The sequence below is a fragment of the Heptranchias perlo genome, chromosome 29 (genome assembly GCF_035084215.1).
Source record: "Heptranchias perlo isolate sHepPer1 chromosome 29, sHepPer1.hap1, whole genome shotgun sequence".
Lineage (NCBI taxonomy): Eukaryota > Metazoa > Chordata > Chondrichthyes > Hexanchiformes > Hexanchidae > Heptranchias > Heptranchias perlo.
This window is the reverse complement of record NC_090353.1, coordinates 36,302,098-36,326,672: the sequence shown is the minus strand read 5'-3', so window position 1 is coordinate 36,326,672 and position 24,575 is coordinate 36,302,098. Positions and strand designations below refer to the sequence as shown.

Below are 24,575 nucleotides of genomic sequence, written 5' to 3'. Positions count from 1 at the left end.
TAGATACAGAGTAAAGCTCCCTCTACACTGTCCCATCAAACACTCCCGGGGCAGGTACAGCACGGGTTAGATACAGAGTAAAGCTCCCTCTACACTGTCCCATCAAACACTCCCAGGGCAGGTACAGCACGGGTTAGATACAGAGTAAAGCTCCCTCTACACTGTCCCATCAAACACTCCCAGGGCAGGTACAGCACGGGTTAGATACAGAGTAAAGCTCCCTCTACACTGTCCCATCAAACACTCCCAGGGCAGGTACAGCACGGGTTAGATACAGAGTAAAGCTCCCTCTACACTGTCCCATCAAACACTCCCAGGGCAGGTACAGCATTGGTTAGATACAGAGTAAAGCTCCCTCTACACTGTCCCATCAAACACTCCCGGGGCAGGTACAGCACGGGTTAGATACAGAGTAAAGCTCCCTCTACACTGTCCCATCAAACACTCCCAGGGCAGGTACAGCATTGGTTCGATACAGAGTAAAGCTCCCTCTAAACTGTCCCATCAAACACTCCCAGGGCAGGTACAGCATTGGTTAGATACAGAGTAAAGCTCCCTCTACACTGTCCCATCAAACACTCCCAGGGCAGGTACAGCATTGGTTAGATACAGAGTAAAGCTCCCTCTAAACTGTCCCATCAAACTCTCCCAGGGCAGGTACAGCACAGGTTAGATACAGAGTAAAGCTCCCTCTACACTGTCCCATCAAACTCTCCCAGGGCAGGGACAGCACGGGTTAGATACAGAGTAAAGCTCCCTCTACACTGTCCCATCAAACTCTCCCAGGGCAGGTACAGCACGGGATGGATACAGAGTAAAGCTCCCTCTACACTGTCCCATCAAACACTCCCAGGGCAGGTACAGCACGGGATGGATACAGAGTAAAGCTCCCTCTACACTGCCCCATCAAACACTCCCAGGGCAGGTACAGCACGGGATGGATACAGAGTAAAGCTCCCTCTACACTGCCCCATCAATAACCTCAGAAGAACGCTCTCATACTGTAGCAGCTGATGTTTTCGCACTAGCAGCCCTGTGACCTCATGGAATCTGTTTGTGCAGCTTCTCCAGTGTCCAGGAGCTGGACTGATAACCGGCCAGAGTCAGTTCACTCTGATACCCAGCAGACGCTGGAGACTTTAAGTCTCTCAGTTTGGGCAGGGGGTTGGAACCCAGATGCCAGAGAAGAAAGGACAGTGTCCATCGTGCGTGGATTGGCTGGTGCATTGAATGAAATTGCCCTGATCTGCGCCTCCTGTTGGTGGCCGATTCTGCTTGGACGTATTCCTGGAGGTTTCATCACATGACCTCCTGGCTTCAACTGCCCTGCCCCCACGCTCCCACTATTGGCCGCCCGACACATCCATCCTCAATGCCCCCACCTTCCCATGGCCAATTGGAAAGCAAACAGACTCTTCATTGCCTGATTGGATGATTCTAGCCTGTCAGTCAATCAGCCTTTTTTCCCCATGTCCAATATTTTTATAATTAATAAACAAAAGTGTTCAAAGAAAATTAAAACAAACACACCATTTTTGATGCCTCTAAGATTTTTCTCCCCGGTTGGTGCTCTCAACAGTGTCCTGGAGATTAGTCTTTAATCACTGGAGACTCCAGGACAATCCTGGAGTGTTGGCAACCACTCGTCACCCAGTGTGTACAACAGGTGTCTGCTCTTTTTTTTCTTGTCATTGGTACTTTACTCTCCAGATGGCATTTTATTGCTCCATGTAAAAGCATAAAAAACCAGCTCCTCTTTGTTTATCTGTGTTGGAAATGCGACAGAGCAGAAACTAAACTAAAATAGCCTCCTGATTTGCAGATCCCAGTACTCGAGCAGCTCCAGGATAGTTAACCCTTTGCGTTGGAAATAACTTGCATTTATATAGCGCCTTTCACGACCTCAGGATGTCACAAACTGCTTTACAGCCAACTAAGTACTTTCTGAAGTGTGGTCACAGTTGTACTGTAGGAAATGCGACAGCCAATTTGCGCACAGCAAGATCCCATGAACGTCACTGTGATAATGACCAGATAGTCTGATTTTAGTGGTGTTGGTTGAGGGGTAAATATTGGCTCAGGTCACCGGGGAGAACTCCCCTGCTCTTCTTTGAAATAGTGGTGTGGGATCTTTTATGTCCACCTGAGAGGGTCACGGTTTAACGTCCCATCTGATGCACAACCATGGACAATTGACCCTCCCTCCCAAAACGAGGATCAGAGGGATCGCTTCTGAACAGATAATCCTCCTACTAGGGAGGAGGGGTATCTCAATAGAGATTCCCCCCGCCCCCCAGAATGGCCAATAAGGGCATCGCCTCCCAATAGAGTATTGCCCCAAGGAGGTTACTTGGCCTCTCCAGTATGGCATCTAGACTCACAGCTGTTGCTCGGACACAAGCAAGATGTATCTGGGTTCATTGCAACATGGGAGGAGGAGGGGGAAAGGTCTGTGAGTCCTAATGGTTCATCAGAGAGGGGTCTATGAGCCCAGTGGCTTATCAAAGGGGGAAGATTTATTTTTGTTGGGTAAGGGCATCAAGGGATATGGAGCTAAGGCGGGTAAATGGAGTTGAGGTATAGATGGGCCATGATTTAATTGAATGGCAGAGTAGGTTTGAGGGGCTGAATGGCCTCTTCTTGTTCCTATGTAAGAGGGGCTGAATGGCCTCCTCCTGATCCAATGTAAGAGGGGCTGAATGGCCTCCTCCTGTTCCTATGTAAGAGGGGCTGAATGGCCTCTTCCTGTTCCTATGTAAGAGGGGCTGAATGGCCTCCTCCTATTCCTATGTAAGAGGGGCTGAATGGCCTCCTCCTATTCCTATGTAAGAGGGGCTGAATAGCCTCCTCCTGTTCCTATGTAAGAGAGGCTGAATGGCCTCCTCCTGTTCCTATGTAAGAGGGGCTGAATGGCCTCCTCCTATTCCTATGTAAGAGGGGATGAATAGCCTCCTCCTGTTCCTATGTAAGAGGGGCTGAATGGCCTCCTCCTGTTCCTATGTAAGAGGGGCTGAATGGCCTCCTCCTGTTCCTATGTAAGAGAGGCTGAATGGCCTCCTCCTGTTCCTATGTAAGAGGGGCTGAATGGGCCCGATGTTCTAACAGGGGGATCACTCTCTGTCAGGGCTCATATGTTAAACAGCGACCACTAGGGGTGAGTTCGGAGACACCCAGCTCCCATTGATTGTACCTCATGGAAGAGTCATCACCTTCAGGAAAGGAAGGGAGAAAATTGGAACCAAATGTTTAAAGTCGACCCCTGAATGGAAACAGATCCGATCCGAGGATTCAGGAGAGAGCAGAAGCCAATATAATAGGTTCGGGGGGTGGTGAACAGAGAACGAACACTCCACGTGTTCCCTACGGATGTGTGTGGGAGTGAAAGTCCTTGGATGTCAACACAGGAGCAGAGAAAGTTTCTGTTCTGTGTGGGCGAGAGCATTGACGTTATCACAGTGCAGAATCTAAAGTGCTTCCCTGCTGTGTGTGGGCGTGCAAAGCTTTGTACCTTACTGTGTGTGTATATATATATATAATATACACACACACACGCGCACACACACACACAGACGCTGCATGACATTGTGCTTTATGTATTGCCTCTGGAAATCTTTCCCTGTTTCCAGGAGGTTGAGAAATTCACCATGTTTCACGACAGGTTCACTGAATGGAGTACAGACCCAGAGTGCCTCATGCAATAAATGAACACAAGTTGACCGGGTTTTGGGACTGATTCACTCCTATTTATTTCAGTCCTGTTACATTTCTTCTCGGTGCCTGGGTAAATATCTATAAAAATAAGGAAAATCGTTGGAGAGCAAATGCTTTGCAGTCACTTGGAAGTCTCTTAATTGAGGTTTTTTTATATAAATTGAAGGTGTTCGGATGCCTTTGATGTCTCACCGGGTAAATGTACAGCTCTGTATTGTGTGAACCTGGAAGATTCCCACGTCCATCCTAAACCTGTGATGAGTTAACTCAATTACCAACCGAGGTACTAAATCTGGCCTTGTATTCCCTCGAGTTTAGGAGATCGAGGGGCAGTCTGATCAAGGTGTTTAAAATGTTAAAAGGATTTGATAGGGTAAATTCAGAGAAACTATTACCTCTGGTGGGAGAATCCACATCAAGGGGGAATAACCCTAAAATTAGTGGGGGAGACCAAAACTAGAGGCCATAAATATAAGATAGTCACGAGTAAATCCAATCGGGAATTCAGGAGAAATTTCTTTACTAAGAGAGTGGTGAGAATGTGGAACTCGCTCCCACGCGGAGTGGTTGAGGCAAATAGTGTAGATGCATTTAAGGGGAAGCTGGATAAACACATGAGGGAGAAAGGAATGGAAGGATATGTTGATGGGGTTAGATGAAATAGGGAGGGAGGAAGCATAGACCTGTTGGGCCGAATGGCCTGTTTCTGTGCTGTAAATTCTATGTAATTCTATATAGAGCGAGGACATTCAGGAGTGAAATCAGGAAGCACTTTTTCACACAAAGGGCAGTAGAAATCTGGAAATCTCTCCCCCAAAAAGGCTGTGGATGCTGGGGGTCAAATGAAGCTTTGGAGGCTGAGATGGATCGATTTTTGTTGGGTGAAGGTATCGAGGGACGTGGAGCAAAGGCGGGAAAATGGAGTTGAGATGCAGATCAGCCAGGAACTTAACTGGACCAGCCATATAAATACTGTGGCTACAAGAGCAGGTCAGAGGCTGGGTATTCTGCGGCGAGTGACTCACCTCCTGACTCCCCAAAGCCTTTCCACCATCTACAAGGCACAAGTCAGGAGTGTGATGGAATACTCTCCACTTGCCTGGATGAGTGCAGCTCCAACAACACTCAAGAAGCTCGACACCATCCAAGATAAAGCAGCCCGCTTGATTGGCACCCCATCCACCACCCTAAACATTCACTCCCTTCACCACCGGCGCACAGTGGCTGCAGTGTGTACCATCCACAGGATGCACTGCTGCAACTCGCCAAGGCTTCTTCGACAGCACCTCCCAAACCCGCGACCTCTACCACCTAGAAGGACAAGAGCAGCAGGCACATGGGAACAACACCACCTGCACGTTCCCCTCCAAGTCACACACCATCCCGACTTGGAAATATATCGCCGTTCCTTCATTGTCGCTGGGTCAAAATCCTGGAACTCCCTTCCTAACAGCACTGTGGGAGAACCGTCACCACACGGACTGCAGCGGTTCAAGAAGGCGGCTCACCACCACCTTCTCGAGGGCAATTAGGGATGGGCAATAAATGCCGGCCTCGCCAGCGACGCCCACATCCCGTGAACGAATAAAAAAAAAGGATCTAATAGAACGATGGAACAGGCTCGAGGGGCCGAGTGGCCTTTTCCTTTTCCCATGATGTTCCCCAGCACGAGCTGCACCTTCAGCAGAGGATGAGGCAAAGCTGCTAAGGTGTTTCTATATTTAAAAAAAGATTCACTTCATCAAAAGGTTGTTCCTTGTTTGATTGGTGGTGGGGAAGAGGAGGGGCGTGGGGTTTATTTTAATTGTCCGTGCAGATTCCATGAATTATTTAAATATCAGTTAGAAATTGCTCGAGGACCTTTGGTGAAGCCTCATTAATTGGGTTGCCAACCCTCCAGGATTGTCCTGGAGTCTCCAGGGATTAAAGATTAATCTCCAGGAGAAAAATCATAGGGGCATTAAAAAAAATGGTGTGTTTTTTTTGTCATTTTCTCTGAACACTTTTGTTTAATAGTTATTAAAATGTTGGAGTTTTTTTTTAAAGAAAGGCTCTTTTACTGGACAGGGCATGAGGCCATGTGATGAAACCTCCAGGAATACATCCTACCGGAGTTGGCAACCCCAACTCATTCGTCCAGACTTCAGAGGTTGGGGCGGGTCTGGTGTCTCTGCTACTGGCTGGCGATGGGAGAGTGACAGTGAGGGAGAAAACATGCAGGGAGCATGGGGGCAGCACCTAAGTTTTAATTATCTGATTAGCACTTAAGCAGAGCCCCCAGATTAAATTGCTGCTTTTCCTGGTATAATTCTATGTTGCGGAGATCTGGGCAGGTCTCTGATAATGGGTAGGTCGCGTCAGTCATATGTTCATGTGATGCTGCAAAACACATAGGCCTCCTCTCTCTTTATCTTCCACTCTTTTTCTTTATGTCGCTCTCATTGTTTCATGGCCTCTCTCACTCTGTCTGTGTGTCTCTCTCTCTCTCTCTCACTCTGTGTGTCTGTCTCTCTCTCTCTCACTCCTTCCCTCTGTCTCTCTCTCACTCTGTGTGTCTCTCTCTTTCTCTGTGTCTCTCTCTCTGACTCCCTCTCTCTCACTCTGTGTGTGTGTGTCTCTCACTCTATCTCTCTCTCTCACTCCCTCTCTCACTCTGTGTCTCTCTCTCTCTCTGTCTCTCTCTCACTCCCTCTCTCTCACTCTGTGTGTGTCTCTCTCTCTCTGTGTCTGTCTCACTCCCTCTCTCTCACTCTGCATGTCTCTCTCTCTCTTACTCTGTGTATTTCTCTCTCTTACTCCCTCTCTCTGTCTCTCTGTCTCACTCGGTGTGTGTCTCTCTCTCTCTCACTGTGTGTGTGTGTCTCTCTCTCTCACTCCTTCTCTCTGTCTCTCTCTCACTCCCTCTCTCTGTCTCTCTCTCACTCTGTCTCTCTCTCACTCTGTGTGTGTGTCTCTCTCTCTCATTGATTCACGGTCTCTCTCATTCTGTATGTGTATCTCTCTCTCTTACTTTGTGTGTGTGTGTGTGTCTCTCACTCCGTGTGTATGTGTGTCTCTCTCTCACTCTGTGTGTATGTGTGTCTCTCTCTCACTCTGTGTCTCTCTCTCTCTCTCTCACTCTGTGTGTATGTGTGTCTCTCCCTCACTCTGTGTGTATGTGTGTCTCTCTCTCACTCTGTGTCTCTCTCTCTCTCTCTCTCACTCTGTGTGTATGTGTGTCTCTCTCTCACTCTGTGTGTATGTGTCTCTCTCTCACTCTGTGTGTGTCTCTCTCTCTCTCTCACTCTGTGTGTATGTGTCTCTCTCTCACTCTGTGTGTGTCTCTCTCTCTCTCTCACTCTGTGTGTATGTGTCTCTCTCTCACTCTGTGTGTGTCTCTCTCTCTCTCTCTCACTCTGTGTCTCTCTCTCTCTCTCTCACTCTGTGTGTATGTGTCTCTCTCTCACTCTGTGTGTATGTGTGTCTCTCTCTCACTCTGTGTGTGTCTCTCTCTCTCTCTCTCACTCTGTGTCTCTCTCTCTCTCTCTCACTCTGTGTGTATGTGTCTCTCTCTCACTCTGTGTGTGTCTCTCTCTCTCTCTCTCACTGTGTGTCTGATCAGAACTTCCGACTCGCCCCCCGCCCCCCCCCCTCCAGTGCGGTCCGCTGGAAAGTGACCTTGTGTCGCTGTCAAGACAGGATTGGGCTCCTCTGCAATGCCCCCACAGTCCAATAGTCTGCTGATGCTCACGATCAGGGTTTGTGGATTAAGAATGAGCCACTTGGGAGAGGTAGCAGAGCGGCTGGCACCAGTGGAACCGATGCCCCAGTGAGAGTCAGCACCTTCAGGAGAGGAGGGGACCCGTACCCCAGTGAGAGTCAGCACCTTCAGGAGAGGAGGGGACCTGTACCCCAGTGAGAGTCAGCACCTTCAGGAGAGGAGGGGACCCGTACCCCAGTGAGAGTCAGCACCTTCAGGAGAGGAGGGGACCCGTACCCCAGTGAGAGTCAGCACCTTCAGGAGAGATGGGGACCTGTACCCCAGTGAGAGTCAGCACCTTCAGGAGAGGAGGGGACCCGTACCCCAGTGAGAGTCAGCACCTTCAGGAGAGATGGGGACCTGTACCCCAGTGAGAGTCAGCACCTTCAGGAGAGGAGGGGACCTGTACCCCAGTGAGAGTCAGCACCTTCAGGAGAGGTGGGGACCTGAACCCCAGTGAGAGTCAGCACCTTCAGGAGAGGTGGGGACCTGTACCCCAGTGAGAGTCAGCACCTTCAGGAGAGGAGGGGACCTGTACCCCAGTGAGAGTCAGCACCTTCAGGAGAGGTGGGGAGGAATTGGAAGAAAATAAATAGAGATAGTGATTGCACTGGTGCTGGGGACTGTGCTGACACTCGACGCTGTGATGCTGCCCACACAGGTGCAGCGAGGCAAACACTGATGGCTTTATATCAGGCTCATTTTCACCTCGAGCAGGCAATTTCACAGCTGATAGAAAACATTACACTGCCCAACTGGAAATCAACTCCCGAGTACTCTGTGTCCTATTTTTTTCACAGTTTTATGTCTGTCTGTATGTGTGTGTGTGTGTGTGTGTGTGTGTGTGTCTGCCTGTGTCTGTCTGTGTCTGTGTCTGCGTGTGTCCCTCTTTGTGTGTCTGTACTTCTACTGGAGTCGCGCCCAATAAATAATCTTTAAATTTATTTTTTCGTTCCTCTTTCCTCAATTTTCCATTTAATTCCCACTCTCCATCACGTTCCTCCTTCATGCTAGATATTAATCTCGGTTCAGTTGCCCCCAGTATGTGCAAGCAAGGGTCGTTGACGATGCACAGGAGTTAAAGTGGGGAATCTAGCCCCCTGATACTAATCCCGCCTCCCCTTCCCACCCAGTGGGCGAGTATTCTCCACTCTCGGTACGATCTGCCTGTGAGGGGGGGAAACAATGACGAAACAGATCCTTGAAGCCGGGGGAGAGGGGGGTGCAATGAAACAGTGGGCAGAGGGTGGGGTTTCCAAAGAGAAGGACCAAGATACTTGAGCCTGAAGGTGGAGGGAGGGTAACCCCAGGCTAGGACACAAGGTAAGGGTCGGCTGGATCTGATGGGTATGAAGCCGTGGGGGGGGGCGTGACAGGAAACCGGTGAAAGCCGGGGTTGATGGTGATGTGGCCTTAGTATAGGAAGAGTTAAAGAAAAGAAAGACTTGCATTTATATAGTGCCTTTCACCACCTCAGGACGTCCCAAAGCGCTTCACAGCTAATGAAGTACTTTTTGAAGTGTTGTCACTGTTGTAATGTAGGAAATGCAGCAGCCAATTTGCGCACAGGTAGATCCCACAAACAGCAATGAAATAAATGACCTTTTGGCGATATTGGTTGAGGGATAAATATTGGCCCAGGACACTGGGGAGAATTCCCCTGCTGTCCTTCAAAATAGTGGCCGTGGGATTGTCTACGTCCACCCGAGAGGACAGAGGGGCCTTGGTTTAACGTCTCATCAGCACCTCCGACAGTGCTGCACTACCTCAGTACTGACCCTCCGACAGTGCAGCACTCCCTCAGTACAGACCCTCCGACAGTGCAGCACTCCCTCAGTACTGACCCTCCGACAGTGCAGCACTCCCTCAGTACAGACCCTCCGACAGTGCAGCACTCCCTCAGTACTGACCCTCTGACGGTGCAGCACTCCCTCAGTACTGACCCTCCGACAGTGCAGCACTCCCTCAGTACTGACCCTCCGACAGTGCAGCACTCCCTCAGTACAGACCCTCCAACAGTGCAGAACTCCCTCAGTACTGACCCTCCGACGGTGCAGCACTCCCTCAGTACTGACCCTCCGACAGTGCAGCACTCCGTCAGTACTGACCCTCCGACAGTGCAGCGCTCCCTCAGTACTGACCCTCCGACAGTGCTGCACTCCCTCAGTACTGACCCTCCGGCAGTGCAGCACTCCCTCAGTACTGACCCTCCGACGGTGCAGCACTCCCTCAGTACTGACCCTCCGACAGTGCAGCACTCCCTCAGTACTGACCCTCCGACAGTGCTGCACTCCCTCAGTACTGACCCTCCGACAGTGCTGCACTCCCTCAGTACTGACCCTCCGACAGTGCTGCACTCCCTCAGTACTGACCCTCCGACAGTGCTGCACTCCCTCAGTACTGACCCTCCGACAGTGCTGCACTCCCTCAGTACTGACCCTCCGACAGTGCTGCACTCCCTCAGTACTGACCCTCCGACAGTGCAGCGCTCCCTCAGTACTGACCCTCCGACGGTGCAGCACTCCCTCAGTACTGACCCTCCGACAGTGCAGCGCTCCCTCAGTACTGACCCTCTGGCAGTGCAGCACTCCCTCAGTACTGACCCTCCGACAGTGCTGCACTCCCTCAGTACTGACCCTCCGACAGTGCTGCACTCCCTCAGTACTGCACTGTGAGTGTCAGCCTGGATTTTGTGCTCAAGTCTCTGGAGCAGGACTTGAACCCACAATCTTCGAACTCAGAGACAAGAGTGCTGCCCACTGAGCCATGGCTGACGCCATGTATTTGGATGGGGTATTTGCAAGCATGGGAGGAACAAGAAAAGAACATTGCCAGGAGCACTGCCCGTGGCAGTAGATTTAGTCACTGATGAGTCTGAGCAGGGAAGGCATCGTTTGGCCCAATGATGTGGGCTCCGTGTCTGTTGCTGGGAGCCCTCTTGTGGTGTGTTCATGTATAGCGATTCTCCCACTCCCCCGAATAACCTTTTCCAGCACGTCTGCTTTCCTCTCCCTTTTAATCTCCAAAGAACTTCTGACGTTTGCGTTCAATAAACGAAATGGGCCGCTCTGTAATAGGCTGCACGACAATGCAGATTTCACTGATGTGCTGATCTAACTGTCAGAAGCTACTGGGGAAAAATAAGTCCATCTACACTGCCCCAGAGCTTTACTCTGTATCTAACCCGTGCTGTACCTGCCCTGGAAGTGTTTGATGGGACAGTGTAGAGGGAGCTTTACTCTGTATCTAACCCGTGCTGTACCTGCACTGGGAGTGTTTGATGGGACAGAGTAGAAGGAGCTTTACTCTGTATCTAACCCGTGCTGTACCTGCCCTGGGAGTGTTTGATGGGACAGTGTAGAGGGAGCTTTACTCTGTATCTAACCTGTGCTGTACCTGCCCTGGGAGTGTTTGATGGGACAGTGTAGAGGAATTGCACAAACACACACAAGAATTGGAAATGAACCTGAGAACAGACACCTCACAGCTCGTGAATGAACTCCTCTGTTTTTTTTTTCGTTCATGGGATGTGTGCATCGCTGGCGAGACCAGCATTTATTGCCCATCCCTAAATGCCCTTGAGAAGGTGGTGGTGAGCCGCCTTCTTGAACCGCTGCAGTCCGTGTGGTGAAGGTTCTCCCACAGTGCTGTTAGGGAGGGAGTTCCAGGATTTTGACCCAGCGACGATGAAGGAACGGCGATATATTTCCAAGTCGGGATGGTGTGTGACTTGGAGGGGAACGTGCAGGTGGTGTTGTTCCCATGTACCTACTGCTCTTGTCCTTCTAGGTGGTAGAGGTCGCGGGTTTGGGAGGTGCTGTCGAAGAAGCCTTGGCGAGTTGCTGCAGTGCATCCTGTGGATGGTACACACTGCAGCCACTGTGCGCCAGTGGTGAAGGGAGTGAATGTTTAGGGTGGTGGAAGGGGTGCCAATCAAGCGGGCTGCTTTGTCCTGGATGGTGTCGAGCTTCTTGAGTGTTGTTGGAGCTGCACTCATCCAGGCAAGTGGAGAGTATTCCATCACACTCCTGACTTGTGCCTTGTAGATGGTGGAAAGGCTTTGGGGAGTCAGGAGGTGAGTCATTCGCCGCAGAATACCCAGCCTCTGACCTGCTCTCGTAGCCACAGTATTTATATGGCTGGTCCAGTTAAGTTTCTGGTCAATGGTGACCCCCATGATGTTGATGGTGGGGGATTCGGCGATGGTAATGCCGTTGAATGTCAAGGGGAGGTGGTTAGACTCTCTCTTGTTGGAGATGGTCATTGCCTGGCACTTGTCTGGGGCGAATGTTACTTGCCACTTATGATCCCAAGCCTGGATGTTGTCCAGGTCTTGCTGCATGCAGGCTCGAACTGCTTCATCATCTGAGGGGTTGCGAATGGAACTGAACACAGTGCAATCGTCAGCGAACATCCCCATTTCTGACCTTATGATGGAGGGAAGGTCATTGATGAAGCAGCTGAAGATGGTTGGGCCTAGGACACTGCCCTGAAGAATTCCTGCAGCAATGTCCTGGGGCTGAGATGATTGGCCTCCAACAACCACTACCATCTTCCTTTGTGCTAGGTACGACTCCAACCACTGGAGAGTTTTCCCCCTGATTCCCATTGACTTCAATTTTACTGGGGCTCCTCGTGTTCTCGGGGTCGGGGGGAGGGGGGTGATAGTGGCCAATATAATAAACTGGATGAAGGCAATATCTGAAAATGATTAAATGTATAGTGCTTCACAGTTTATGGTCTCGTCTGTTGGTTAGTTATCTCTGGAATGTTTTTATGGCGTCTCGATCTGATTATTATCCAATCTCCGATTCTTTGACAGGCTCCCTGACGTTTATTTTGGATGATTCAAATGACACACTTCCAGAAAGTGCACACATCATCGAATTATGGAATCATTTAGCACCGAGAGAGGACATTCGGCCCATCGTGCCTGTGCTGGCTCTCTGAAAGAGCTACCGAATTAGTCCCACTTCCCTGCTCTTTCCCATAGCCTTGCAAATTTTTCATTTTTAAGTATTTATCCAATTCCTTTTTGAAAGTTATTATTGAATCTGCTTCCACCGCCCTTTCAGGCAGCGCATTCCAGATCGTAACAACTCGCTGCGTAAAAAAATTTCTCCTCATCTCCCCCCTGGCATTTTAATTATTTTAAATCTGTGTCCTCTGGTTACCGATCCTCCGCCAGTGGAAACAGTTTCTCCCTATTTACTCTCAACACCCCTCATAATGTTGAACGCCTTGATTAAACCTCCCTTTAACCTTCTCTGCTCAAAGGGGAAAAATTTGCAGGAGGTGGGGATCGGGACTAATTGGGTGGCTCTTTCAAAGAGCTAGCACGGGCACGATGGGCCAAATGGCCTCCTGCGTTGTATTATACTGTGATTCTATGACAATCCCAGCTTCTGCAGACTCTCAACATAACCGAAGTCCCTCATCCCTGGTCCCATTCTCGTAAATCTCCTCTGCGCCCTCTCCTAGGCCTTGACATCCTTCCTAAAGAGGGTTGCCCAGAATTGGACACAATACTCCAGCTGGGGCCCAACCAGTGATTTGTAAAGGTTTAGCGTAACATCGATCTGGATCTGGGCCTTGTTGAGCTGAGGAAAGTTTAGCACGGAGATATTGGTGTGGTAATTAGTCTATAGGAGTAGAGACAGCCGTCACCATGGCAACAGAGGCCTGGGCTAATAATCTGGAGAACATGAGTTCAAATCCCACCAGGGCAGTTTGAGAATTTGAATTCAGTTTTAAAAAAAAAATCTGTAAATTAAAAGCTGGTCTCAGTAAAAGTGACCGTGAAGATTGTCGTTAAAAACCCATCTGGTTCACTGATGTCCCTTTAGGTCTCGGCCTATATGTGACTCCAGTCCCAAACCAATGGGGTTGACTCTTATCTGCCTTCTGAAGTGACCCAGCAAACCAGTCAGTTGCATCAAAACAATCCAGTGGTTGAAGAAGCTGTCTCACCACCACCTTCTCAGGGCAACTAGGGATGGGCAATAAATGCCGGCCTCGCCAGCGACACCCACATCCCCGGGATGATTTTTTTTTAAATGTTAAACGTTTTGACAACTCAATGGATACTTTACTCCCTCCCCCACCCCTTGTCTGAACCATAAAAGGTTCCTGGTGCAGGTACAGCACGGGTTAGGTACAGAGTAAAGCTCCCTCTACACTGTCCCATCAAACACTCCCAGGGCAGGTACAGGGTTAGATACAGAGTAAAGCTCCCTCTACACTGTCCCATCAAACACTCCCACGGCAGGTACAGCACGAGTTAGATACAGAGTAAAGCTCCCTCTACACTGTCCCATCAAACACTCCCAGGGCAGGTACAGGGTTAGATACAGAGTAAAGCTCCCTCTACACTGTCCCATCAAACACTCCCACGGCAGGTACAGCACGAGTTAGATACAGAGTAAAGCTCCCTCTACACTGTCCCATCAAACACTCCCAGGGCAGGTACAGGGTTAGATACAGAGTAAAGCTCCCTCTACACTGTCCCATCAAACACTCCCAGGTCAGCTCCCTGAACTTGCTCAAACAAAGGATGAAAACTCTTTCTTTGGTAAATCGTGTGATCGGGCAGGACTAACTGCTGGAGAGAGGGACTCACCTACACCTCATCCTCCAAATCGAGAATGTTGGGAACGCACATGGAGCATTCATAGGCAGTGGCAGGAAGGACTAAAGAATGATTCAGGTTCATTGGGAGGCCGCACATCCGTCCTTACAAGTAATTAAAGGCAGGCCACTCCTCTCAGCAGCTATCCTGATAATGAAATTGTCCACCTGTGGGTGTGTTTTATGGAGCGGGGAATCATCGGCTGCTCTGTACAAAGGCCATCAGGAGAGGCTTCTGTTGAAATGCAGCTCCAAGGTGCCCCCAATGGCTTTGTTTGATAACTGCCCCATCCAGCCTGGTAATGAGCCGTCCAGGAAGATCCCAGGGGCGGAGACGGGTTATTGCATTTAGCCTCAGCACCCTTGGGCTGGGGCTGAGTGAAATCAGCCATGGTTCCTGCTCCTGCTCACCATCTCGTGACCCTGCTGGACATGCCCGTGAATGGACCCTGTGGGTGGCCTTCGTTTGGCAAAGTAGAACATCTGTGGACATTTCCACACACGCTGCTGATCAAACTTCTTCCCTTAAGCTGCTTGGAAGTGGGGGGGGGGGAGACTCTCCTTTCACCCCCCGCCCTCACTATGACCACTAAACCGTGAGTTTGGATCTGATCCAAGACAGGATTTTGAAACTGACTGCCCTCCGTCTTTGCTTACTGTTGTCTCTCTTTGTTTTATTGCTGTTGCTCTCTGGGCCTCCTTTCTGACCCTGTGACATTATTTCTCTCTTTCCTCTCTCTCGTCCATCTCTCTGACTCTTTCGCTGTGCATAGTTTCCTCTCTCTCTCTCTCTCTCTCTCTCAATTTTACTTGCTTTCTTGCTCACTGTGTCTTTCTCTCTTTCTTGCTGTTTCATTCTCTCTTTCTTTGTTTCTTTCTCCCTCTCTCTGACTCTGTTTGTCTCTCTCTCTCTCTGGCTTTGCCTTTCTCTGTCTCAGTCCGTCTCTCTCACTTTCTGTCTTTGTGTGTGTGTGTGTGTGTGTCTCCCTTTCTTTCTCTCTCTGTCTGTCTCTGCCTCACTCTCTCTGATTTTCTATCTGTCTCTTGTTTCATTTGTTCTCTTTCTCTTTTTTCTGTCTCAGCCGCTGTCTTTCTTTCCCTCTGTCTTTCTCTCTCTGTCTCTTTCTCCTCGCTTTCTTTCTGTCCGTCTCTCTCCTCTTTCTGTCTCTCCTCTGTCTCACTCTCTTTTTTCTCTCTGCCCTGTGTCTGTCTCTCTCTCACTCTCTGTATGTTGGCCTCAGTCTCTCTCTATCTGACTGTCTCTCTGCCTTTCTTCCTCTTTCTAACTCTCTCCGTGTCTCTTTCCCCTATTTCTTTCTGTCTGTCTCTCCTCTCTCTCTCCTTTTATCTCTGTCTCTCTCTCTCCCTCTCCCTGTCTCTCTCTCTCTGCTCTGTGTGTCACTCTCTGTATATCTGTCTGTCCCTGTCTCTCTCCTTTTCTCTCTCTCTATGTGTGTCTCTCTCTGTATATCTCTATCTCTCTATCTCTCTCTCTGTCTGTCTATCTGTCCCTGCTCTCTGTCTGTCTATCTGTCTTTGCTCTCTGTCTCTGCTCTCTGTCTGTCTATCTGTCTCTCTCTCTGTCTCTGCTCTCTGTCTATCTCTCTCTCTCTGTCTCTGCTCTCTGTCTGTCTCTATCTCTCTTTCTCTGCTCTCTGTCTATCTCTTGCTCTCTCTCTTTCTCTGCTCTATGTCTATCTCTCTCTCTCTCCCTGCTCTCTGTCTGTCTATCTGTCTCTCTCTCTCTGCTCTCTGTCTATCTCTCTCTCTCTCTCTGTGTCTCAGCTCTCTGTCTGTCTCTCTCTATCTCTGCTCTCTGTCTGCCTATCTGTCTGTCTGTCTCTCTCTCTCTCTCTGTCTCTGCCTCAATCTGATTGCTGATTAACACACAGTCACAGCATGAAACAAAAGCCTCATTCAAGTATCACACAAACACCAATCACAGTCTGAAAGGCCACGAGAGTAGAGAATGTGTGAGAGAAAAATTTAACGTGGAACTTTCAGGAGTTTGCTTTAAACTGAGTGTTGTTGGGATAACCATGGGGTAAGTCTGCCCGGCATGCAATCTGTCTGTAAGATCGCTTGATGCTGTGGTGACTGTTCAGAGTCAGAAGGTTTGTTGTGCTGGCTGCATCACCTCTCGTTCTGACAAGACCATTATACACGCATTAAGGAGGAGTGGGAAGAGGACGTGTACATTAGGAAACTTCTAGAAACATATAAAAAGATCGAGTGTTGACAAGAACAATGAGGAATTTCTATAGTCATTTTATTTTCTTCTATGTCTCTGATGACATCACTGAGGGAGCTGAATTAATGGAGACCCATCAATTGCAGAAATCAGGTTTTAAGATAATTGGCAAAAGAACCAGAGGGGAGTCCAGGAGGAACAATTTTACACAGCGAGTTGTTCTGATCTGGAATGCGCTGCCTGAGAGGGCGGTGGAAGCAGATTCAATAATAACTTTCAAAAGGGAATTGGATAAATACTTGAAGGGGGAAAACTTTGCAGGGCTGTGGGGAAAGAGCGGGGGGGAGTGGCACTAATTGGATAGATCTTTCAAAGAGCCGGCACAGGCAGGATGGGCCGAATGGCTTCCTTTGGTGCTCTAAGATTCGATGATTCAATGATAATGTCTGCAGGCTTGTCGCTGTTAATTCAGCTCCTGTACATCGTTAGACTCAGTATCCCCCTCCCACTCTGTAGCAGCCCCACCCCTCCCCCTATAGATGATATCACAGGCCGTCTGCGTTTTTAAAATTGCGCTCAGTATTGAGCAGGTGTGACCTGTGCACCTGGGGGGGGGTCACCTCACAGCAAAAAACATAAACCTCGTTAAAACCACATTGCGAGAACAGGGACGGTACTGTAGGGGTCATAGAGACCCGGGAGGTCATGAGTTCGCCATTGTGAAACTCAATTTAATAAATCTGGGAATTTGTGACGCCATAAAATCCCAACTGGTTCACCAATGTCACCTGCCGTCCTTACCCGGTCTGGGCCTATACGTGTCTCCAGTCCCCTCACCAACGTGGCTTACTCTTAACTATGATGTGGAGATGCCAGTGATGGACTGGGGTGGACAAATCTAAGGAATCTTACAACACCGAGTTATAGTCCCACAGTTTTATTTGAAAATCACAAGCTTTCGGAGGCTTTCTCCTTCGTCAGGTGAGTGTGACACTCACCTGACGAAGGAGAAAGCCTCCGAAAGCTTGTGATTTTCAAATAAAACTGTTGGACCATAACCCGGTGTTGCAAGATTCCTTAGATTTGTACTCTTAATTACCCTTTGAAGCAAGGCACTCAGTTGTCCAACCTTCAGTAATAAGGAAGCCACATCCTGAGAACAAACTACGGCCTATGATGGACGACCAAGTGTATTTGTTCCTTTCTCTCCTCTTATCTTCAGCCTACCTGGGGGTGAGAATGTTTCCCCTTTTGCCTTGTGTCACTGAACGGCAAGACAGCCCTGGGGAGCTGGGAACTATCCCATCAGATCCCATAACTTTTAATAGAGGGCTTTCACTAGCGCTTTGAATTCTGGGATATCCCTGCCTCCATATCTTTTTGTCCTTTTATTTATTCTTGAGATGTGGGCATCGCTGGCATGGCCGGCATTTATTGTCCATCCCACATTTCCCTTGTACAACTGAGTGTGTTGCTGGGCCACTTCAGAGGGCAGTTAAGAGTCAACCATGTTGGTGTGGGGACTGGAGTCACATATAGACCCAGACCAGGGTAAGGACGGCAGGTTTCCTTCCCTAAAGGGACATCAGTGAACCAGTTGGGTTTTTACGACAATCCGACAGCTCCACGGTCACTTTTACTGAGACCAGCTTTTTATTTCCAGATTTTTTTAAAAACTGTATTCAAATTCCCAAACTGCCCAGGTGGGATTTGAACTCACGTTCTCTGGATTACTAGTCCAGTAATATAACCGCTGTACCTTTGCCTATCAGCACTTCCTGGTCGCGAATTTCTATGGGGGTGAGGTTAAAGAGAGTTTACTCCAGCCAAATCACTTTGCTGTTTGAGAACACGGAAATTGCTAAATGGGAAAAGGAGAAAGAACGTGTATTTATATAGGGTGACCTCAGGATGACCCAGGGTGCTTTACAGCCAATGAAATACTTTTGAAGTGTAGTCACTGTCGTAATGTTGGAAACACAGCAACTAATTTGTGCACAGCAAGATCCCACAATCAGCAATGAGATAAATAGTTTTAGTGGTGTTGGTTGAGGGATAAATATTAGCCCAGGACACTGGGGAGAACTCCCCTGCTCTTCTTCGAATAGTGTCATGGGATCTTTCATGTCCACCTGAAAGGGCAGACGGGGCTTTGGTTTAACGTCTCATCCGAAAGACGGCACCTCTGACAGTGCAGCACTCCCTCAGTACTGGCACCGGGAGCGTTGGCCTGGATTTTCTGCTCAAGTCTCTGGAGTGGGGCTTAAACCCACAACCTACTTGCTCGGAGACCCACTGAGCCAAGGCTGACTTCAAATGTGGAGACAGGTATCTGTGGAGAGGCGACTGGATCAGTCGACAGAGACAGACTTGTACACAGTTTGAAAGTTGGCGTCTCCTAGACTCTCAGTCCCGCCAGGACTGACACACTTAACACAAGCAAGAGTTGAAGAGGCCGCCCGACAAGTTCTCGTTCCGGTGGAAGAGGATGTTCAGAGTGCGAGTATTAAGGTGTGATAAACTGGCCGTGCTGAGCTAGCTCTTCAGTGAATGGACGTGCCTGAGGCCGTTCAAACAGGGCTGAGCCCCAGTGAAATGTGACACCAGTTGGATTCTTGCCAAACCCCCAGCAGCCCAGGATGCCGAGAGCCCCAACGTAAACCAGACTGGGGGGGGGGGGGGGTCAATGGACTTGACAAGAGGGCCTCCTGCAATTTAACGGGGCGAGGGGTCTCGCCGGGAACAGGGCGTAGGTGGAGAGTTCACCTTGAGAATAAAGAAGCTAATTACATGGAACCTACAGCACAGGAACAGGCCATTCGGCCCAACTGGTCCTTGCCGGTGTTTATACTCCACACGACCCTCCTCCCTCTCTAATTACCTCCTCCCACCCTGCCCCCTGTATCCTCTATTCCCTTCTCCCTCATGTATGGATCAAGCCTCCCCTTAAATGCATCAATTTTATCTACTTCATCCACTCCATGTGACAGTGAGTTCCACATTCTCACCACTCTCTGTGTAAAGAAATTCCTCCTAAATTCTTCATTTGATCGGTCAGTGATGATCTTATCTTCATGCCCCCTTGTTCTGGCCTCCCCCACAAGTGGAAACAGTTTCTCCACATCCGCCCTATCGAACCCCCTTCATAATTTTAAAGACCTCCATCAGGTCTCCTCTTAGACTTCCCTTTAACCGAGAAACGAGCCCCAGGCTGATAGTTGGGTCCTATTGATTCTGACAACGTCCTTGTAAATCCTTTCTGCGCTTTCTCCAGTTGGATTGCCTCTTCGAAGGGGGTGAGTGGGTTCAAAACATTTTCAGTCTGGTTTCACGTGACAGGAAGTTTACAGTCCTTTTACCAAACCAAAGTACCACAATGGGAAACGACCGTTTTAAACGGCACGAGTCCGTCCTAACCGATTACCAAAACTGGCCCAGTTGTTAAGATTACAGCTGGACCCAATAAATTGGATTGTGAGGATTTACAAGGTGAAGATAGCGAATTGCTTGTCTGCAGACTGGCCCAGAATTGAATTGCTTGTTTGACCCATACATGAACTGCCCCTCGTGGACATGCCTCACCCCCTCCCTATCGCTGTAACTCCCCTCCTCCATGGCCTCGTCCCTCCCTATCTCTGTAACCTCCTCCAGCCCTACAACCCTCCGAGATCTCTGCGCTCCTCCAATTCTGACCTCTTGCGCATCCCCGATTTCCATCGCTCCACCATTGGCGGCCGTGCCTTCAGCTGCCTCGGCCCCAAGCTCTGGAATTCCCTCCCTAAACCTCTCCGCCTCTCTCTCCTCCTTTAAATCTCTCTTTAAAACCTCCCTCTTTGACCAAGCTTTTGGTCACCTGTCCTGATATCTCCTTTTGTGACTCGGTGTCCGTTTTGTCTGATAATTGCTTCCTGTGATGCGCCTTGGGACGTTTTCACTACGTTAAAGGCGCTATATAAATGCAAGTTGTTGTTGTTGGATGTGGGTCCTCGCCATAGCTCAAGAGTGCCTCCTAGTGGCGATCAAAGAGTGGCATTGGCGGGTGATGATGCACCAACGCTCTCACAACCTCTGCTTCAAAAGCTACGCCACATCCTCTCTCAAAGTCCACACAGGCACCTCACCGACCAGGGGTCAGTGGGTAACAGAGCGGGAACCCCAGCCCAGGATCTGTGGAGACCAATCCTAGCCCTCCCCCCCCTATCGCAACTCCGGCTTATAATTCAGCACAGACCGTGGATCAAACCCTGAAATCTCGCTGGGCAGCCACATTCCTCATTACCACACACCGGGCAATGCAGTTACCCACTGTGCCACTGGGGGAGTGGAGGAGGAGGAGGGGAGGGGGGGACTCTCCTGTTTTTACTTTGAGATTACAGCGTGGAAACAGGCCATTCGGCCCATCTGGTCTATGCTGGCGTTTATGCTCCACACCCCCCCTTCCCTTTCCATGGTCACCAGCCCCTTCAAACTCTCCTATCGAATTGTAGTTTTGTGATTTTTAAAAAAAGTTAGCCTGGTGTCCAATTGGAAATATTTTAGGGCGCACTTAAAAATATATTTTTTGTCTTGGGAGCCGAAATTCCCGATAAGAAAATCCAATTTGATGGCGTTTTGGTCAAGTGGGCGATTTGAGGAATAAAAAGGCTGTAAACATGTGAAAGAGGTCGGAGATAGTGACTGAGGAGTGAAATCTCTCTGATGCTGTCACAGGGCAAAGTTCTGGGATTTCGAGGAGCCGGGCGATTAAAGAGAAGACAAAGAGACCCCCCTCCCTCTCTCTCTCTCTCTCTTAACACTTTGACCGAATTATCTGCGACCGGAACAATTCCGCATTTCGTTGAACTTTTCAATTTCTTTTTCTGCAAACATTTTTTTTTTTTGCGGCGACTTTTCAGTGGAGAAAATACACGATGGGAACAGTTTGCCTTCATTGGAGAAGTGGTTAGAACTTTATTGGGGCGGCAGGGGGAGGGGGGTCCAGTGAACTTTGTTCTGCTCGCCTGCAAGGAAGTTTCAAAGTTTTGTTTGTAAACTTGCGCTGTTGCTTTTGAAAAAAAAAGTTGGTCGCTCCCGGGAGACTTGGGAAGAGTTTCTTTCTGTGGACCAGGACATAAATCTGATCTCTTTTCCCCCTCCCAGAGATTTCTCCAATTCATCATTCCAGAATTCCCCCTCCAGATATTTCATAGATATTTTTTAAAAGTTCAAAGTGATTAACAGTCAGATGAGCAGCGTTTCTGTGCCAAATGAAACTTGTTTTTTTTAAACTGCTGGAAGGGAAAAAAAAGTTGTTGTGAGGAAGGAAATGGACTTTTTCATATTTAATAATTTCTCTCCACAAAATTCAATTGTTTCTTTTTGAGGAACTCTTAATGAAATGAGTTCTTCATCTTTGGATCCCTTTCCAAGTCTGAAGGAGTAGGAGCTGGAGCGGATTTCAATTTGACTCCGAAAAAGAAGAGTTGATTTTCCTTCGAGAATTCCCATGGCTGTGGCGAAGGAGGAAACTTGGCCGGTGTCTCCGCCGAGCGAAGATGGCTCAGCCGAAGACCGATCTCAGGCCGGGCTGAGCCTTTCCGCAGGAACCTGGGCAGCCGGCAAATCTCCCACCGCCTCCCCCAAAGCATCTCCTCGGAACTCGCCGCGGAATTCCCCATTGCTTTTCCGCAAGCTCATGATGAACAGAAGCATCCGGATGCAGCGCCGCTTCACCGTGGCGCAAACTTGGTAAGGGGCAAATTGGTGAGGGGTAAATTGGTGAGGGGGTAAATTGGTGAGGGGGTAAATTGGTGAGGGGTAAATTGGTGAGGGGGCAAATTGGTGAGGGGTAAATTGGTGAGGGGGTAAATTGGTGAGGGGTAAATTGGTGAGGGGGCAAATTGGTGAGGGGTAAATTGGTGAGGGGGTAAATTGGTGAGGGGTAAATTGGTGAGGGGGTAAATTGGTGAGGGGGAAATTGGTGAGGGGGTAAATTGGTGAGGGGTAAATTGGTGAGGGGGTAAATTGGTGAGGGGGAAATTGGTGAGGGGGTAAATTGATGAGGGGTAAATTGGTGAGGGGGTAAATTGGTGAGGGGTAAATTGGTGAGGGGGTAAATTGGTGAGGGGCAAATTGGTGGGGGGCAAATTGGTGGGGGGCAAATTGGTGAGGGGGTAAATTGGTGAGGGGGTAAATTGGTGAGGGACAAATTGGTGGGGGGCAAATTGGTGAGGGGGTAAATTGGTGGGGGGCAAATTGGTGAGGGGGTAAATTGGTGAGGGGCAAATTGGTGAGGGGGTAAATTGGTGAGGGGCAAATTGGTGAGGGGGTAAATTGATGAGGGGCAAATTGGTGAGGGGGCAAATTGATGAGGGGCAAATTGGTGAGGGGGTAAATTGGTGAGGGGGTAAATTGGTGAGGGGGTAAATTGGTGAGGGGGTAAATTGATGAGGGGGTAAATTGATGAGGGGTAAATTGGTGAGGGGGTAAATTGATGAGGGGGTAAATTGGTGAGGGGTAAATTGATGAGGGGTAAATTGGTGAGGGGGTAAATTGGTGAGGGGCAAATTGGTGAGGGGCAAATTGGTGAGGGGGTAAATTGGTGAGGGGCAAATTGGTGAGGGGTAAATTGATGAGGGGGTAAATTGATGAGGGGGCTGGCAAGTTACAGGTGGGAGGGGAGGTGAGTGTGAGCATTTTATTTTTAAATTGGCGTTATACCCAGCCAATGTAATAACCGTAAGAAGATTGGCATCGCAACTATGTCATACTACAATAACATACCATATGTTACTGGGTATAACACTCCTGTATATATTATATAATAACACACCATGTGTTACTGGGTATAACACTCCTGTATATATATTATATAATAACACACCATGTGTTACTGGGTATAATGCTCCTGTATATATTATATAATAACACACCGTGTGTTACTGGGTATAACACTCCTGTATATATTATATAATAACACACCATGTGTTACTGGGTATAACACTCCTGTATATATATTATATAATAACACACCATGTGTTACTGGGTATAACACTCCTGTATATATGTTATATAATAACACACCGTGTGTTACTGGGTATAACACACCGTGTGTTACTGGGTATAACACTCCTGTATATATATTATATAATAACACACCGTGTGTTACTGGGTATAACACTCCTGTATATATATTATATAATAACACACCGTGTGTTACTGGGTATAACACTCCTGTATATATATTATATAATAACACACCGTGTGTTACTGGGTATAACACTCCTGTATATATATTATATAATAACACACCATGTGTTACTGGATATAACACTCCTCTATATATATTATATAATAACACACCGTGTCTTACTGGGTATAACACTCCTGTATATATATTAGATAGAATCATAGAAGTTTACAACATGGAAACAGGCCCTTCGGCCCAACATGTCCATGTCGCCCAGTTTATGCCACTAAGCTAGTCCCAATCGCCTGCACTTGGCCCATATCCCTCTATACCCATCTTACCCATGTAACTGTCCAAATGCTTTTCAAAAGACAAAATTGTACCCGCCTCTACTACTGCCTCTGGCAGCTCGTTCCAGACACTCACCACCCTTTGAGTGAAAAAATTGCTCCTCTGGACCCTTTTGTATCTCTCCCTTCTCACCTTAAATCTATGCCCCCTCGTTATAGACTCCCCTACCTTTAGGAAAAGATTTTGACTATCTACCTTATCTATGCCCCTCATTATTTTATAGACTTCTATAAGATCACCCCTAAACCTCCTACTCTCCAGGGAAAAAAGTCTCAGTCTATCCAACCTCTCCCTATAAGTCAAACCATCAAGTCCCGGTAGCATCCTAGTAAATCTTTTCTGCACTCTTTCTAGTTTAATAATATCCTTTCTATAATAGAGTGACCAGAACTGTACACAGTATTCCAAGTGTGGCCTTACTAATGTCTTGTACAACTTCAACAAGACATCCCAACTCCTGTATTCAATGTTCTGACCAATGAAACCAAGCATGCTGAATGCCTTCTTCACCACCCTATCCACCTGTGACTCCACTTTCAAGGAGCTATGAACCTGTACTCCTAGATCTCTTTGTTCTATAACTCTCCCCAACGCCCTACCATTAACGGAGTAGGTCCTGGCCCGATTCGATCTACCAAAATGCATCACCTCACATTTATCTAAATTAAACTCCATCTGCCATTCATCGGCCCACTGGCCCAATTTATCAAGATCCCGTCGCAATCCTAGATAACCTTCTTCACTGTCCACAATGCCACCAATCTTGGTGTCATCTGCAAACTTACTAA

The 24,575-nt window shown here is 48.5% G+C and overlaps 1 protein-coding gene across 4 annotated transcripts in view; it reads left to right on the top strand.

The window, feature by feature from the left end:
- LOC137299633 (3',5'-cyclic-AMP phosphodiesterase 4C-like) overlaps positions 1–24,575 on the top strand; it is a 221,160-nt gene that overhangs the window by 67,263 nt on the left and 129,322 nt on the right. The window contains exon 1 of one of the 4 annotated variants that reach the window (XM_067968540.1): positions 21,557–21,995. The exons of 2 other annotated variants lie outside the window; for them this stretch is intronic. In XM_067968540.1, the coding sequence (XP_067824641.1) occupies positions 21,754–21,995 (242 nt within the window). In that variant the 5' untranslated portion in view covers positions 21,557–21,753. Of the gene's footprint in view, positions 1–21,556; positions 21,996–24,575 lie in introns of those variants that run through there. One more of the 4 variants, XM_067968542.1, reaches the window with a different exon arrangement.